This window comes from Heteronotia binoei, chromosome 3 (genome assembly GCF_032191835.1).
Source record: "Heteronotia binoei isolate CCM8104 ecotype False Entrance Well chromosome 3, APGP_CSIRO_Hbin_v1, whole genome shotgun sequence".
Classification (NCBI taxonomy): Eukaryota; Metazoa; Chordata; class Lepidosauria; order Squamata; family Gekkonidae; genus Heteronotia; species Heteronotia binoei.
This window is the reverse complement of record NC_083225.1, coordinates 72,968,662-72,985,309: the sequence shown is the minus strand read 5'-3', so window position 1 is coordinate 72,985,309 and position 16,648 is coordinate 72,968,662. Positions and strand designations below refer to the sequence as shown.

General features: G+C 37.7%; 1 protein-coding gene across 1 annotated transcript in view; it reads left to right on the top strand.

Annotated features, from left to right (window-relative positions):
- BCLAF3 (BCLAF1 and THRAP3 family member 3) overlaps positions 1-16,648 on the top strand; it is a 51,095-nt gene that overhangs the window by 17,238 nt on the left and 17,209 nt on the right. Inside the window, exons 2-8 of the mRNA XM_060234051.1 lie at positions 3,928-4,003; positions 4,614-5,192; positions 5,522-6,187; positions 11,682-11,860; positions 12,383-12,491; positions 13,431-13,494; positions 13,960-14,078. Coding sequence (XP_060090034.1) covers positions 3,969-4,003; positions 4,614-5,192; positions 5,522-6,187; positions 11,682-11,860; positions 12,383-12,491; positions 13,431-13,494; positions 13,960-14,078 — 1,751 coding nt within the window. The 5' untranslated portion in view covers positions 3,928-3,968. The remainder of the gene's footprint in view (positions 1-3,927; positions 4,004-4,613; positions 5,193-5,521; positions 6,188-11,681; positions 11,861-12,382; positions 12,492-13,430; positions 13,495-13,959; positions 14,079-16,648) is intronic.

The following is a 16,648-nucleotide window of genomic DNA, read 5'->3' as shown; positions in this document are numbered from 1 at the left end:
GTTATCATCTGTGTTTTCACAGAGAGATGACGGAAGAAGCAGGATTCAGTCAGCTTCCTGAAGGCTTATGGCTTGAGCGATTTAAACTGTGCTGCAGGAGAACCTGGCCCCAGGATCTGTTCTGCTGCAGGCAGCAAATTGCTCCCTGTAGCAGAGCAGCTTCTGGGGCTGGCTTCTCCTGAAGCCAGGTTTAAGTTGGACTGCATGAGAAGCCAGCCCCAAGCCGAGCCCACAGGAACAGTCTGCTCCCCCTGGCATAGTTGATCCTTGGGCTGTCTTCTGCAGCCCCTTTAAACTTTAAAGGGGCTGTAGTAGGAACCTGACAAACAGATGAGAGCAATCTCCGCAGTTTTTCGATCTACTGGTAATTTCTGAATATATCCAAGATTTTCTCAGGATTTTTTCCTCAGTTTTCCCAAGGAAACCAGGATAATACTAGGGAAGCTGAAATATACCTGAGAAATTTTTGGTTTGGGTAGATTAAAATGCACACCTGTAGTCCTATATAGCCCTCTGTAGATACCGCCCCTTTTCAGCCCATGCAGCCTTTTGCCCATAATGGCAGCAAGCTGCACAAGCTGAAAATAAATCCAATTTTATTTTGAGTGTTTGTTTCTTGTGTCTCTACTCACTCTCTGTGCTTGATCAACACTGTAATGCCAGCTGAAATCATGTACATCAACATGCTTAAATAAAGCATATTCCAGAATCCAGAGCTGGTTGGGGGTGGGGGGGGGAATGTTTTGCTGTCTGCTATATAGAAACAGGTATTCTTATTTAAAAGATTACGAAGAACTCATACATCTGTCATAGCCTGTTCTCTATTCTTTGTCAAACTCTTAAAAGCTCCATACCATAGATCTTTATTGGCATTAATACAATAGTACAGTATACTTCAAAACCAGCAGTGACACTATAGAATATAATAAAACCTTAAAAAAACAGCAAAAGTTAAATGACATAAAATAGCAGTAGGCTATGCATGAGTAAAAGCCTCTCTGATTTGGATCGCAACCTGTAAAAAGCAAGCAACGTGAGTAGTGACAAAGTCACTACTCTTAAAAGCTCAAGATTCCATCACTTTCTAGCATCAGAAGAGAAACAGACCTGAGAATGTGGAGATGCAAGTGAAAAAGTGCAGTTATGCAGATGGAAGTTTGCTCAGCCCCAAGCAGCTCCCTTTGAATTCTGTGACAAAGTGAATGGATTGCGACCTTGGGATATAAATAATTAATCATTTCAGTGATAACGTTTTTTTTAATGTTTGAATATTGCTGTTCAAACACTCTTGGCAAAATTATTTTGCAACCAGACATTATCCTTTTTGTATGCTGTCTTTGACTCTGCTAGTGCTTACGGCTTTGGTAGTGCAATTATGTGAGGACTGAGAGTGCTCTTGCAGCCGTTATGCCAGGTAGGTGTCAACATTCTCAGTGACAGTGTCCCAATTTCTCTTTGCACTCTAGTCGCTTCTTCTATTTTGAGCTGTGAGGAAGTAAAGAGGGGGTGGCTGATCTGTTGCCAAATGTCCTGACCTCACATCTGATCATGCCATGTTTACATTTGGGTGGACATGCCACAGAAATGTTGCCCAGCCCCGATGGCTGCTCCTGATCCCTGTTCTGATAAAGTTCATTGCAGAAGTGCAACAGTTCAGTAGTGTCCTATCTGCTGAAACAGTAGCGATGGAACTTTGCCTCTGATTAGAATGCAGTCTATTATAATAGGAAAATTAAAGCAAAGCATTTTCCAGGGTTTGAAAAACTAGCAAAGTTTTGTGGCTGCAGAACATGTGTTTTCTCCAATGCTGGCCTTGCGAGAGTGACACCGAGATGTTAACATGCTAATTTTTCTTAAGAAAAATCAGTATTAGAGCTAATGATATAGTTGTAGGCAAGACTGTGAGCTTGTTGACACTCAGGCATGTTCTCTGAAGAGGCAGTATAGAAATTTACAAGTGTATCCATGTTTAAACAATTAAATGATAATACTGTTAGTTCAAAAACAAACCTTCCCTGCAACAACAAGGCCACTGAGGGGAGACATTGCCTATCATTACATATTACTGAACAGGGGATATGTTCAGCCCTATCCTAATCGTCGTCCTGTATGCACCCTTGTACTTCCTTCTGTATTAATAAATGACTCCCATTCATATTTTAGTGTAGTAATACACTTAGAAATGATGCCGTATGTGCAAGAATTCTTGTTCATGTCCAAGAGCTAAATCTCATTGTCTCTTAAATACAAGCTTCAGCAGTATGATAACGATTGCATTTTTAAAAAACAGAGTTATTAAATGGTTATCAGAGTTTTATGTGCAGCCTCTCCCTATGACATTTTGTGCATAGCTCTCTGTCTTGTGACAGCCATTTTGTGGTGGCACCCACTTTCCTCTCTCAGAAGTTCGTTTAGGTTCAAAAAGCTTGCAGACTCCTAATACAGCTGCCAGTGTTGTCCTTCCGAAGCCATTCCTGAGAGCTGGAGGTCTTTGGATGTGGAATGGGATGTCACAGAGGTGCTACAGTCAGAATAGGGAATCAGTGAAAATGCCTTAACCTCTTGTACAAGCACAAGTATTTTCTGCTTGTGAAAGAAGTCTAGTTTAAAACTGTAGAACGTTAATAACACTAAGGAAAAAATGATCAGGGCACTGTGGAGGTGATGGAGAAATGATCAAGCTCAGTAGTGCATCGTACACATAGTGCTGTGGTTGGGTGGCTGATATAGAGCTGGCTGAAACTGAATCCAGCAAAGACAGAGATCATGTATTGTCAACTCTCAACTCTTGATGAAAGTGCCTTTAACACCAGTGTCAACAGTGAAGAGCACAGGTGTGGTTCTGGATGCCTCCCTTTCAGTGGAGGCCCAGATCACATATGCTGCCAGATTGGCATTCTACATTTGCAGCAGGTCAGGCAACTAGCCCATTTTTCTATCCTGCCCTGATTTAGCCACAGTGATTCATGCAAGGGTCACCTCCAGACTGGACTACTGTCATTCATTGTATGCAGGGCTACCCTTAAGACTGACTCAGAAACTTCAACTGGTCCAGAATGCGGTGGTGTGAGTTATCTCTAGAACTCTAGTTAGAGCCCTCATTCAGTCAGTGCTCTGTCAGCTGCATTGGCTCCAGATCAAGTTCAAGGTGTTGGTTTTAACTTGTAATGCCTCTTTTGGTTTCGAACCTACAAACCATTGGGACTGCCTCTCATGATATCTCCCTCAAGAGCATTAAGCTCACAGAACAAAGACCTATTGATTCCTGAGCCAAGAAATGTCTGATTAACCTTGACCAGCGCCTTCTTGGCCCTGGCCTGGTGGAACGCTCTTCCTTCTGTGGCTCGGGCCCTGTGAAACCTATCATAGTTCTGCAGGGTCTGCAAAACAGAGCTGTTCCATCAGCCCTATGGCCAAGGCTCCTGATAGAGAAGAATAAAAACTCTCTATGAGCCCTCCTTTTGGCCCCTTTCTTGTGGCTTTCCTGCAGCATGACTAAATTGTTTCCTGATGTGAAATTTGTTAATATATTTATTGTAATTTTATGTGTTTTTTGCTGTTATGGTTAGTAACTTAAAGCTGTATATCTTAAACTGTTTTAATTAATTTTTATTATTGTTATTATAATACGTTGTTACTTGCTCTGAGGCCTGCACTACAGGGGCAGGTGAGTCAGAAATTGAATAAATCTGACAGCAATGAAGATCCCCTGAATTTAGGGGAAGGTATTTGTTAGTTTCCTGCATTGTGCAGGGGGTTGGACTAGATGATCCTGGAGGACCCTTCCAACTCTATGATTCTATGAAATAAAGTTATAAATAAATTCTGGAATGATTTAAAGCTCTAAGTGGTTATTTGTAAAAATTTGTCAGTAGTTTCAGTTTTAACAGATTTCAATTAGTGAACAATGATTTATGTTTCTTATAGATTCATACGTTCAAGAAAGTAATTTACAAGCATATGAAAAGATGGTTAGATCAAGATCACCAAGATGGAAACGAAGGTAAATCTCAGAGTTTTCTGCAGATCATGTAGGTGTCAAATAATTTGCTATGACCAAGTGACACTGTAAGGAGAGAATATGAATTTGATAAAACAGTACTTGAAAATACCCTTCATGTAAATAAATGTAGGGCTTACTATCGCCTGTTCATAGACACATAGTTAGTTAACTGCTTTGAAAGTGCTAATCACTGATGTGAATGAACAAAGGGTGATGGATATGCAGGGAAGCTTGATTAGTTCAATGCAACTAATGTGTTAATGTTTATGGTATAATAGATCACCACTTTTATGTCTACAGTCTTCAGAAGCCTCCTACATGGAAGATGAGAGAAATGCGTATGCAGGGACCTAGTTCTATATTGAAAATCCTTCTTGCTACTTCAGGGCATGTAATTTTTAAAAATGATCTTCTATATCTATTTAAATTATCTTCTGTATCTGCAGGATTTTTAAAATTGTCTGCATCTCCAACTGGCCAAGTACAATAAACTACTATTGGCAACTGGAGGAAGAGGTTCTTCAACATAGTTTGTATGAAGCATCAAACTTGCTGACAAAAGTTAAATTGCAGCACTTACACTGGAATTATATTTCTCTGTATATTGTAGGTCTCCATCACCTGCCTTCAGGAATCAGGAACAGAACAGACAAAGGCACAATCATTTTAATTACAGCTGTGAATACAAAGGTTACCGGAAAGATGTAAAAAAACCTGTGCCATGGAGAATGGAAGATGGGAGACATGGACAAGTCAATTCTAGATATGTGCCACATGAAACTAACCACCACCGAGATTATGAGTGTCGGTCACCTTCACCAACTCTGAAAAGAATTCCTTCAGAAGATATACATAATAATAAACCTTGTAGAACACATTCACCAGAATGGAATGAAAATAGCAGAAGATGCCAGTTTACTTCCAGATATTCAGAAACATCTCACAAAGAGCATAATCAATCATTTTATCCTTCCAAAGTACGAGAAAGAGAAATGCATAAAGATACTCGAGCTGCTGGAGGTACAAAAAGAATGGCAGATTTTCATAGACCATTAGGTACTTCGTGTAAGTCTGAAAGGAAATGGAATGAAAATGACTTAAGGCACCAGCAGTTACAAGAAGACAAGTATACTCAATCACCTCGAAGATTTTCTGGTGAATATATGCCAAGGAGTTCTTTGCAGAAGAGGTAGAGAAATTGCCCAGTTTTAAAAATGATTTTTGTGCTGGAAAGTCCATTGCCCATATAGTAGAAGATTTCTACCTTGAAAGGCATTTTTTCTAACATAATAAAGCATAGTTTAATTGTGGGCTGCTTGTGGTAGAGGAGTATTTTATTTTTTAAAGTAATCCTGTTGATGGTTAGCATATATGAGAATCATAATTTCCCTCCTCTTTGTTGGCTTGAGGGATCAAGGGGTGATACATTCTACATAACCTGTGTTTGCCAGCATTCTGCATAAGTAAGTTCTAATTTTCTTCCTTACTGCAAGTATAAATCACTTTATGTCAACACAGGTATCCTGAAGATCGTGAGTACAGGGAATATGGGCATACGTCTAAAAAGGCTAAAGAAATGGAGAGATGTGATGACAGAGAAATAACAAGCAATTTGAAATGGAAGCAAGATCATTCCTCTTCACCCAATCAAGAGAAGGGAGGACAAAGAAAGCTTGGTCTTCAGTCCCGTCAGCCTGTTGAAAAGGAGTACAGTGACAATTGTAAAACAAAGCTGACATATGATTATAGTCACAAACATCATAGACACTCAGAGGGAGAAAAATATGTTTGTGATGGCAGAGAAGAAAAGTATAACCAGTTGGAAGACGCAAAATATAACTATCCTAAAGCAGCTTGGAATAGCAAATATTCAGATTACTATAATAATGAAAGAGTAAGCCATACAGAAGAACCTCATACTGAAGCACCTGTTAAACATTTTTCAGAGAAGGGATGCAATTCCTGTGCTAAATCTTACAAAAGTAATGCTGGTCTAATTCCCTTTGATCAAAAAGCAAAGGAAAAAATAAAGAAGGAAGGGGATCTTAGGGGGCAAATAGATTTTTCCAGTAGTCATCTGCGCAACACTTGTCACAAGGTTTCAGATGTGACCATTTCAAATGTTCCCATTAGGAAGGAAAGGCTCACAGTCAAAGTGGATATGAGGAAAATAAATAAATACAGGTATTGTATCTTTAAGCTTTTGTAATGCTTCACTCTTTCATGTTTAACAATTTATTAAAGAAGTTAAGTCTTTCTGGTAATAAAGCTTCGGTACAGTGGACTTTAGTGGCCAGGATCCCAAGGGATGTATACCCTTTGCAGTGTTCCCTCTAGTGTGAGCTAGCTCAGTTTTTTTTTTTATGTGTCCAAACTTTTATTTTGCAATATATTGAAGTACATTCACCTATTCAGATTCAAATATACTTCTCCAATACATTACATATTTCCTCCCCCCCCCCACTCTTATTCATGACCTCCGCCGGTACTTAAAACAGATTAAAAACATATTAGAGGTAAATTCACAATTATAGAATCTTAGTGAAGAAATAAGAGAGAAAAATACATATATATATACATATATATGTATCATTCACTAACCTTTTCACTAATAATCACTTAACACTTATTAAACACATCGCACATAATTATTAATTCAGTTCCAGGGCTTCCTCTATCTTAGTCTTATCTTAACTCTCATATATATATTTACTACGTAGCTATGTTCTACTAATACTTTTATCACAATAGCACAGTACCTCTTTATCATTAAAAGTTCAATTAATGTTGTCATGCACTACTAAATATCTTTTCACCATTATAAAATGTTTACACAAAGAGTTATCTTTCCCTAACCCTTTCTCTATAATTCCCTTAGTGCTTATTAAACACAAAACCCAAAGTTATAAAACCAACTCCGGAATTCCAACTGTCTTGATTTTATCTTAACTCATATGTACATAATTACCATATAACTATATTCTACTAATTCAATAATCACAATTCTTCTTTATCATTTAAAGTTCAGTTAATGTTGTCATAAACCACTAAGTGGCTCTTTAAACTTCTCCAAATTGTTGTCTTTTAAGATTCTAGTAAGTTTGTCCATTTCACTCCAGTTAAGAACCTTTAAGACCCAGTCCCATTTTTCAGGTATTCTGTCTTGCTTCCACATTTGCGCATACAATGTTCTCGCAGCTGAAAGCAAATACCACAACAATGTTCTGTCTTGCTTCGGGAAGCTTTCCATTTGTAATCCCACCAGAAAGACATCTGGTGCTCTCTTAATATTGTAACCCAAGATTTTCGAGATCTCCTGTTGAATCATTGACCAAAATTGTTTCGCCTTTTCGCAAGTCCACCACATGTGGTAAAAAGAACCTTCATGTTTTTTACATTTCCAACACCTATCTGAGGCTTGATTACTCATTTTTGTTAACTTTTTAGGTGTCATGTACCATCTGTACAGCATTTTGAAACAGTTCTCTTTTATGTTATAACACGTTGATATTTTAATTGAATTCTTCCATAGGTGTTCCCACGTCTCCATTTGTATTTCTTTATTAAAATTAATCGCCCATTTAATCATTTGAGGCTTCACCACCTCTTCTTCTGTAGACCATTTCAATAACAGTTTGTACATCCTTGAAATCAATTTTTCATTCTCGCCCAGCAGCATTTTCTCCATTTCTGTTTTCTCTCGTCTTATACCTGTACTTTTAATGTCTTTCTCTATCAAGCTTTTAATCTGTAACAGCTGAAACCAATCAAATTTGTCCTGCAATTCTTCAACCGATTTCATTTCAACTTTGCCCCCCTTGAACTTTAGCAGTTGTTCGTATGATGCCCATTTCCCTTCCTTTACACTTTGCGGCATACTTATTACTTCAGTTGGCACAATCCAAAGTGGTTTCCTCTCATCTCCATATTTACTATATTTTTTCCAAGTATTCAGCAAACTCCTCCTTATATAGTGATGTGAAAAAAAACCATCCATCTTCTCTTTCCCGTAGTACATATACGCATGCCAACCAAATACATTTCCTTGTCCTTCTAGCGCCAATAATTTTTTGTTGATCAAAGTCATCCATTCCTTAATCCATACCAAACAGACTGCATCATGGTATAACATTAAATCAGGTAGTTGGAAGCTGCCTCTTTCTTTCGCATCTGTTAAGATTTTCATTTTGATTCTTGGTTTCTTGCCCACCCAAATAAACTCTGAAATTTTTCTTTGCCACAGATTAAATTGTTTCTTATCTTTCACTATTGGGATAGTTTGAAATAAAAACATCATCCTTGGTAGAACATTCATTTTAATTGCAGATATCCTCCCCAGCATGGATATGTTTAGTTTATTCCATTTTAACATATCAACTTCTATTTTATGCCAGAGCTTTTCATAATTATTCTTATATAAGTCAATGTTTTTCATCGTCATCTCCACACCTAAATATTTTACCTTGGAGGCAACTTCACATCCAGTGGCATTTTGTAATTCTTTCTGTTTGTTTAGTGTCAGATTCTTAGTAAGGATTTTTGATTTTTCTTTATTGATATAAAAGCCAGCTAACTCACCATACTCTTTAATTTTCTTTAACAACAAAGGCATCACTTGTACTGGGTTCTCATTGACAAACATCACATCGTCTGCAAAGGCTCTGTATTTATAGGAAAAACCTTTCAACTTCAAACCCTCTATTTCACTATCTTCATCGATTTGAGTCAACAAGACCTCTAGGGTCATTATAAACAGCAATGGAGATAGAGGGCAACCTTGTCTAGTGCCTTTGCTAATCTTCAGTTGTTCAGTTAAGTCGGCATTCACACAAAGTTTTGCCTGTTGTTCTGTATATATTGCTTTAATCATCCTTATAAAATCATCTTCTAGAGCTAGCTCAGTTCTTTTAACCTGTGGCTCACACATTTTTGCTTTAGCTCAGAAAAAATGGCCCCAGAGCAAACTAATTTATGCAATAGCTCACAACTTTAATCCCTGGAGCTCACAAATTAGAATTTTTGCTCACAAGACTCCACAGCTTAGAGGGAGTATTGACCCTATGGTATTTGTATGATGGGCCTTTAGTAGCTGCATCCTTCATGCTGCTTCCCTTTGGTCCCCTGAAAAACTCTTGGTAGTTGGGAAATCCTTTTAACAGCAGTATTTGATATGATCCAAGGGACACAGCTAGAAAAGGGTCACCCACTTATCCCCATGGGAAATACAAAGCACTTTTCTTTTTAAAATGCAAGGAAGTCAATAGAAAGCTTGTATAAATACTTCCCAGGAAAAGGAAAAAAGAAATAGATACGTTAACGTTTCTTAAAAGTAGCTTGTTAGCCTTTGCTTTACTTTGTCTAGAGTGGGTAACTCTGGATAAGAGTCTGTAAAAGACATTTAGGGCCTGTTTAGATATCTTTATAGTGAAGCTGAACTGTATCACTTCAGTCTTTGAGGCAGAATGGGTTGGATAGAGAAGAGGTTGCTTGTTTGAACATTTCTTGCTATAGACTAAATATTTTCTCCTATAAACCAAACTAGCTTATCAGGGAGAAAGTGTTTAGCCTAGCGTCCTCCCTTTGATGTGCCTTTTAGTTTGTAGGACAAGGGTCTTTGTTTTTGTTGATGTGATCAAATTCCCACATCTGTAGCAGCCACTATCTTGAAAAAGCTTTTCTGTTTCCCACCTACTAATTGTATAAATTGGCCCTAGGATTAAATATATCAGGAATTCTGTGTACAGGGAGAAATCTACTTAGGTATAAAACTGAGCCCGGCAATAGATTGTGAAGGTCTTGCACCCATTCAAACTTTCTAAAATTGTGGCACTGAAAGAACTGTTATGTATGAGCAAGCAGAGTTTATGTTGGTATAGAAAAGAGCAGTTCATAATGTAGGTCAAGTACATGTAAGGGATGGTGTGGAACTCAAAGCACAGAAAAGAAGACTCAGTGAGGTTTAGACAGCCCCAATATAACAGGGAGCTAATACTGTTCCCCACCATCCACAGTTGGGCTGTAACCAAATTGGAGGAGGCCATACTCAGACCCCAGAGCTATAACAGTATAATACGGCCCGGGCTGGTTAGCAGAGGTGTTATGTCAGGTTCAACTTCAGTGGGTAGCAGCATCTAAACTAGTTTGGGTACATTGAAATACTGCTTGGCGTAGTCAATCTGAATGCAAAACTCTGTTTTCTTACAAACTTTCTGCATGATTTTCAGTAAGACAGGACCTGCATAAACAAAGAATTATAGTTTTTATTTATAAATGTTTAAAATAAATTATTTCATCTTCTATCCTTGGCAGTGGCCAGAGACCGCTTAAATGTTCGTGAACAATAAACATTATAAAAATTTAAAACAGCACACAAGTCTCATTTTCATAAAACTGAACATCCCCAATATTACTCAGTAAGTCACTGCACTATAATCTCCTCTGAAGGTCCCATTGAACAAGACTTTAGAATATCCTGAAGGCATACTAAGTTTCAGAGGATAGCTGTGTTAGTCTGCAGTAGAACAGCTAGATTCAAGTCCACCAGCTCCTTAGAGATCAGGAAGATTTTCAGGGTATAAGCTTTCAAGAGATTAACCTTCCCTGAAGGGAGCTTTGATTCTTGAAAACTTCTATGCCAAAATCTTGTTGGTCTCTAAAGTGCTACTAGGCTTGAATCTAGCCAACAAAGGTATTGATGATCTGACATCTTCTAGAAAGCTATTTCAAAGAATTTGTTCTAAAGCGGATTCACAGCTCTAAACGATTGACCAATCAACAAGACTTGTATATTATGTTTTTTTTGGTGATGTTTTCTTTAGCATCTGTATTTGTTTAAGTTGGAGTTTCTACACTATTTAACTTAACATTCCAGTTATTTAATGCTTGTATTGTAATACCACATGCATCAATTGATGGGTTGAACAGTATAACTTGGATGCTAAATGATTTATTTGGGTGTTAATGGTTTTTACTGCAAAATGGTGGTGTTGGCAACCTAAAAGCTCACTTATAACCCATTGCAATCACTTGTACACCTTTTGGGGAGCAACCTTTGAACACTTTTCAGCTGCAAATAAGACTCCTGATCATGCACAGCATGGGTAGCTTTGTTTTCAAGTTTTATCAATGAACTGCAGTGCTAAAAGCCCAACCAATCAAATTTGGTTGGCAGTGTTAATGATATTACTGTTTCTAACCAGAACAAGACTTCTTCTAAAATAGAAATTGATACCCAGTTAGTTGGCTATCAACTTTGAAAAGAAGTTCAAACCACAGAGAAATGTTGCAGAAAACTTTATTCCCTGAAAGGGTTTCCCTCTTTATCCACAATCTTTTCTCATACTCTGAGATGAAGTAGGGGGAAGTAGGGAGAAGGAAGAAAGGGGAAAACATTTGCAAAAAATACTTGCACTTTTGGTCCTCACCTCTAATTTTGAGTTGGTGATTTTTAAGTGAATAACAATAGCATTATTTGCCATTGTTATTTTTATTTTCATGTGTATGAATAAAGTAAGCACTGTAAAGTACACTCTGTATCAAAAGTAAAATATAACTTCCCTTCATTTAATTCTGGATTATTTTTCGTTCCACTTTTCTCTTATTTACTCTTTTAACTGTATTGTTAGTATGTTGATTTTTTAAAATGAACATTTTCTTAACATGTGCAAATTTGTTCCAGGGATGCTTCTAGCCATATTATGGAAAGGCAGATGTCATGTGATCTAGTGGCTGTGGGTAAAAAAACTGCAAATTTCCATCCGGTATTTGAACATATAAAATCTGTGACACAGAAGGTAGAACAAAATCCATCAAATGAATTTGCTCAGGAAATCATCACAATCATCCATCACGTTAAAGGTGGTTACAGTATGTTGGGGATGTAAATTATATGTAGTCTAATTAAGTTGGCATGGCCTTTATTCTAGATAGCCCAAGATGTGACGCATTATGCAGACTGCACAGGGCTGTGGGAGAATAATTTTAAGGAGCAATAGATATTTAATATTGGTGGGATGTTTTTCAGGCTTTAGAAAAAAACTTAATCGCTTGCAGAAGCATCCAGGAAAAGTGATTTTTTTTTTCTGTCTTGGGTAGAGGATGATTTAATTTAGAATTGAAGCACTTGGAAAGACTGTGGGAAATGGTCGGGTTGAAAGGGGACTTTTGGTAACCCTGTGGCTTTGGGGCAGTTAACAGATGAATGTAGGAATCTTTATAAGTCATATATCCTTGGAATAGTAACATTTTATGTGCAGCTATCATTTTTATTCTGTATGGGCAAGCACATAAATAACTTTAAATACGTTCTTCAATATACTTTCAACTATAAAACTGCAGAAAGCGCTAGCTAAAACATTTTTGTTTACCTTATTTTTACAGCAAACTATTTTAAATCTTCTGGTTTGACTTTACATGAACGCTTCTCAAAAATACAAGCAAAACCAGATACAAAAGAAGTGAAAAGACATTCAGATCCAGAAATCCACAGGTAAAAGCTTTTAAATTTAGAGAAAGCTATGTAGTAAAAGATACAAAAAAAATCCCTTTAAAAGAAGTTTATTTATGATTGAAAAAGATGCAAAATTTTGAAAATAAAGCACTTTTTAACATTATCATGGTTTAATGTACTCCTTGTTACATGATCCAGGCTTAACTAGTTCCTGAATGGATCACACTCTTAAATAACATCCTAATCCTTTGGAAGTTGAATCAGAAGTAAATCTCACTGTGTTTCGTGAGATTTATTTCTAAGTAAGTGTGTATCAGATTGGGCAGATTCTATCTTTAGCTGCAATCTGCTTTAACAGGGAATACTTGCCTCAAGATGATCCCTTTCTTCTGTGCTTTATTCCACTAATTATGAAAGGCAGTCCTGTTTTCTTCTCCTGTCCTCCCAATTTGTAGCCTGCTAGATATTTTCCTGCCCTCCATAAAAAGGTTAATCCAACAACTACCAATATTCAAAATGATATTTAATGGAAGGAAAATTAAATTAGGATGGTCAAATACATAAAATTAAGACTGGGAGGTGGGTGGGTTCCTGCCTACCAAGCATGCTTATCTTATTGCATGACATCTTTATTATATTAAGACATAACTCTTTTGAGGGGCCCTGCATGCATAGAGTCCAGCATGTGTAGGTACAATCCATTCCTGATTTTATCAAGCACTGACTACACATTTCAAGCCTATGCATTTTGAACCATTAAAACATAGCTTGGATGATCAACAAGGGAAACAGAATTATCTAGCTAATAGGTATGTGAGCCAGAAGACTTGTTCTTTTTTCATCTGCTTAAGATGCTTTTCTTTGTTGTACAATCTTCCACCTTTGCCCTAAGCTATATAGTTGTGTGTATGTGCAATTAAATGTTTTTCTGTTTCCATTGGTCCTCTAACCTTAATCAAACTGTCCTCATTCCATCAGGAGAATTGATATGTCTTTGGCAGAACTTCAGAATAAACGAACTGTTCCATGTGAATCTGGACAGGTATGTCGATTTTTCTTAATGTATTTTCAGGCATATTGATAATTATATGTCACTTTTGTAAGCAATCCACACTGTTTGCATTTGTCCAAAATGTGTAAGTTTTCTGACTGAAGTAATTTGAAAAGTTTTCTGTAAGTGTAAGTTTTCTGACTGAAGTAATTAGTCTGAAAAACATTACAGTTGCTTCTTTGGCAGGACACGAAATAGCTGATGACTCTAAATTTAGAAGGTCTATATGCTTTATTGTATATGCTTCTGGGTTGATCTTAGTACTGTTGCTGCTGCAGCTGCTGTTGTTATTTTAATTTTAATTTTCTATCCCTCCCTTTCTGCAAGTGGACTCAGGGCAGCTAACAAGTCAGAAACAATTTATGTAATTAAAACAAAACAAAACAATGTTATATGTTATACGTGCAGGGACAAGGAAATAAAAAGTACTGTTCAGTACTTCATTTATTTTTGTAGAATATTGTGAGAGTTCTAGAAGATCCAAATGACCTAAGACATGACATAGAAAGGAGAAGAAAGGAGAGACTACAGAGTGAAGATGGAAACACATTTTATGTTGATGGAGTATTACAAAGGTAGGTGTCAAGAGAATTAATAATTGAATTCAGATATCATGGATGACCTTTTATTGCCTTATTATATTTCATTTGTATGGAATATATTAACTACAAAGTTATGATCTCTGTGAAATGTAAACAAAAAAATTATAATGACCACACATAAATATAATAAGTATATATATTCATGTAACCAACACGAATATCCAAAAGTCTTTTCGTGTCAGGACATGTGCTATCACATTCTGGATCAGCTGGAGTTTCCAGGTTAGTCTTAAGGGCAGACCAGTGTAGAGCAAATTACAGTAGCCTAATCTGGAGGTGACCGTTAACAAGGATTGCTGTGGCATGATAGAAAGGGGCTAGTTGCTGTACTTTATGTAAATGGAAAAATGCCAGCCTGGCGATATTCGTGACCTGGGCCTTCATAGTTAAGGAGGTATCCAGGACCAAGTCCAAACTCTTGACAGATTGCACTGGTGTTAGTGGTGCCCTGTCAAGAGTGGAAAGTCTACACCCCAGTCCCAAAGCCTCTCCCCCCCAGCCACAGAACCTCTGTCTTTGTTAGATTGAGTATTTGGGTTTGATTCCCCACTCCTCCACTTGCACCTGCTGGAATCCCCTTGGGTTAGCCATAGCTATTGCAGGAGTTGTCCTTGAAAGGGCAGCTGCTGTGAGAGCCCTCTCAGCCCCACCCATCTCACAGGGTGTCTGTTGTGGGGGGAGAATATATAGGAGATTGAGTCTCTGAGTCTCTGATTCAGAGAGAAGGGCAGGATATAAATCTGCAATTCTTCTTCTATCAGTCTACTCCTTTTTAGTCAAAGCACTACAGATAACAAACCCTTGTGGGGCGGCATCTGGGCAGCCACCTAGTAGCAGATATAACTGGATGTCATCAACCGGTAGTAGATACAATTGGGTGTTATCAGCGTATTGATAATACCCCAGCCCGAACCTCTGCACCAGCTGGGTGAGGGGTGCTTGTAGATGTTGCATAACATCGAGGAGAGGACTGTCCGCTGAGGGAACCCATAGTTGACACCTTTCCTCCCAGTGTCACACAGGTCTGTAGGCTGCATATGTTGCATAAGGTTGTATAAGTTGTATAAAGATGAGCTGTTGGGTACTGCTCATTTTGAAAAGTAGTCTTCAGATTGTTTTAAATCTTCCCATTAATTGAAACCAGAATAAGTAGTTCATGCATTGCCACATAAATCTTGATTAAGAATAAATCTAAAAGCATTTGCTGTTTTAACTATATAAAGAGATGAGCTATCTGAGTAGATTCCCCCCCCCCCTCAAACTAGTTGCCTTCAGTACGTTAAGATGGTTATACATCTGCATTTTGTTCTGGTGTATGTTTTATTGCTTCTGAAGATAAGTTTTTAAATAATTTTAACCTCTTCCTTTTGAGTAGCTTTGAGCAGGAAATATGCAATAATGTCTGATATTAAACTGACAGCCATGTTGGTTTGGGTCATGTGAGGAAAGATTTGCATGAGTTTGCAGAAAAGGGGTGCACAAGTGTAGGTGGAGTAAACAATCTGAGAAATCCTTGCTTTTAGATCTTGCCTAATACAGGTTTCACTGTAATATGATGTTTGAAATATTGGTGCTGTAAGTTGCCTTGAGTCCTGTTTCGGAAAGCAGGAAGCATATTCATGCTGTAAGATAGGGGTTCCCAACCTTTTTGAGTCTTCGGGGACCTTTTGAATTCTGACATGGTGGTGAAGCCTGCAACAAAATGGCCCTGCAGGCAGTGAGTGTCAGTGAGTGAGTTTATGCATAACTGGTAGTAATTCTTTGGCGTGGAGCTTACAGCATCATATTGCAGATTCATGCTCTAGGAATTAATCCAGTTTCTTTAGGATTTACATGGTCATCCCCCCCTCCCAATCTAAGTTAGGTTGGTGATTCCCTCATCATTGTGAATGATGTTAGCTTCATGACACTTGTAGGAATTGAATTAGGAAAGCTGTACATCTTTCTATATTAGTTCATGGATTTGACTTCCATATTTGTAATCTTTGACATCTGTAGCTGTAAGACCTGGAGACGTGAAACGAAATTCCTTACTAGCCCCCCCATAGTCTTTCAAGCCTCAGTTCATCTCAGTGTTCTGTGAAGTCCTACGCACTTTAACATATAAACTGGCGTAGCCCATGAATTAGGCTTGTTCTTTGAACATTTGAATTATATTGTGCAAAGTATGTCAGGCTCTTACAGCCATTTTTTTCAGTTGTTTAAGCACAATACAGAATTTGTTATTTATTTTGTTTAAATAATACACTATTTCAATTTTTAGGAGTTCTTTATTGTTAATAAGTGTTCATATATAATTAGAAGAGTTTTGAACTTGGTTTTGTGCTACATTGTGCTTAAGTTATTCCAGATATCTTTACAAACCATGGTCCTCTGGTTTTGTTAATAGGCTGGAATGGCTTACAGCCATTTAAACCTAACAGGTCAGCTACAGATCCCATGCTTTCGACAGCCAAACCAGACAAAAGTCTGGTAAATGTTCAGGGAAGACTCCTTCCCAAAACATCATTTCAGGGACTCCAAACTGGGCCAAGTTCATGCAG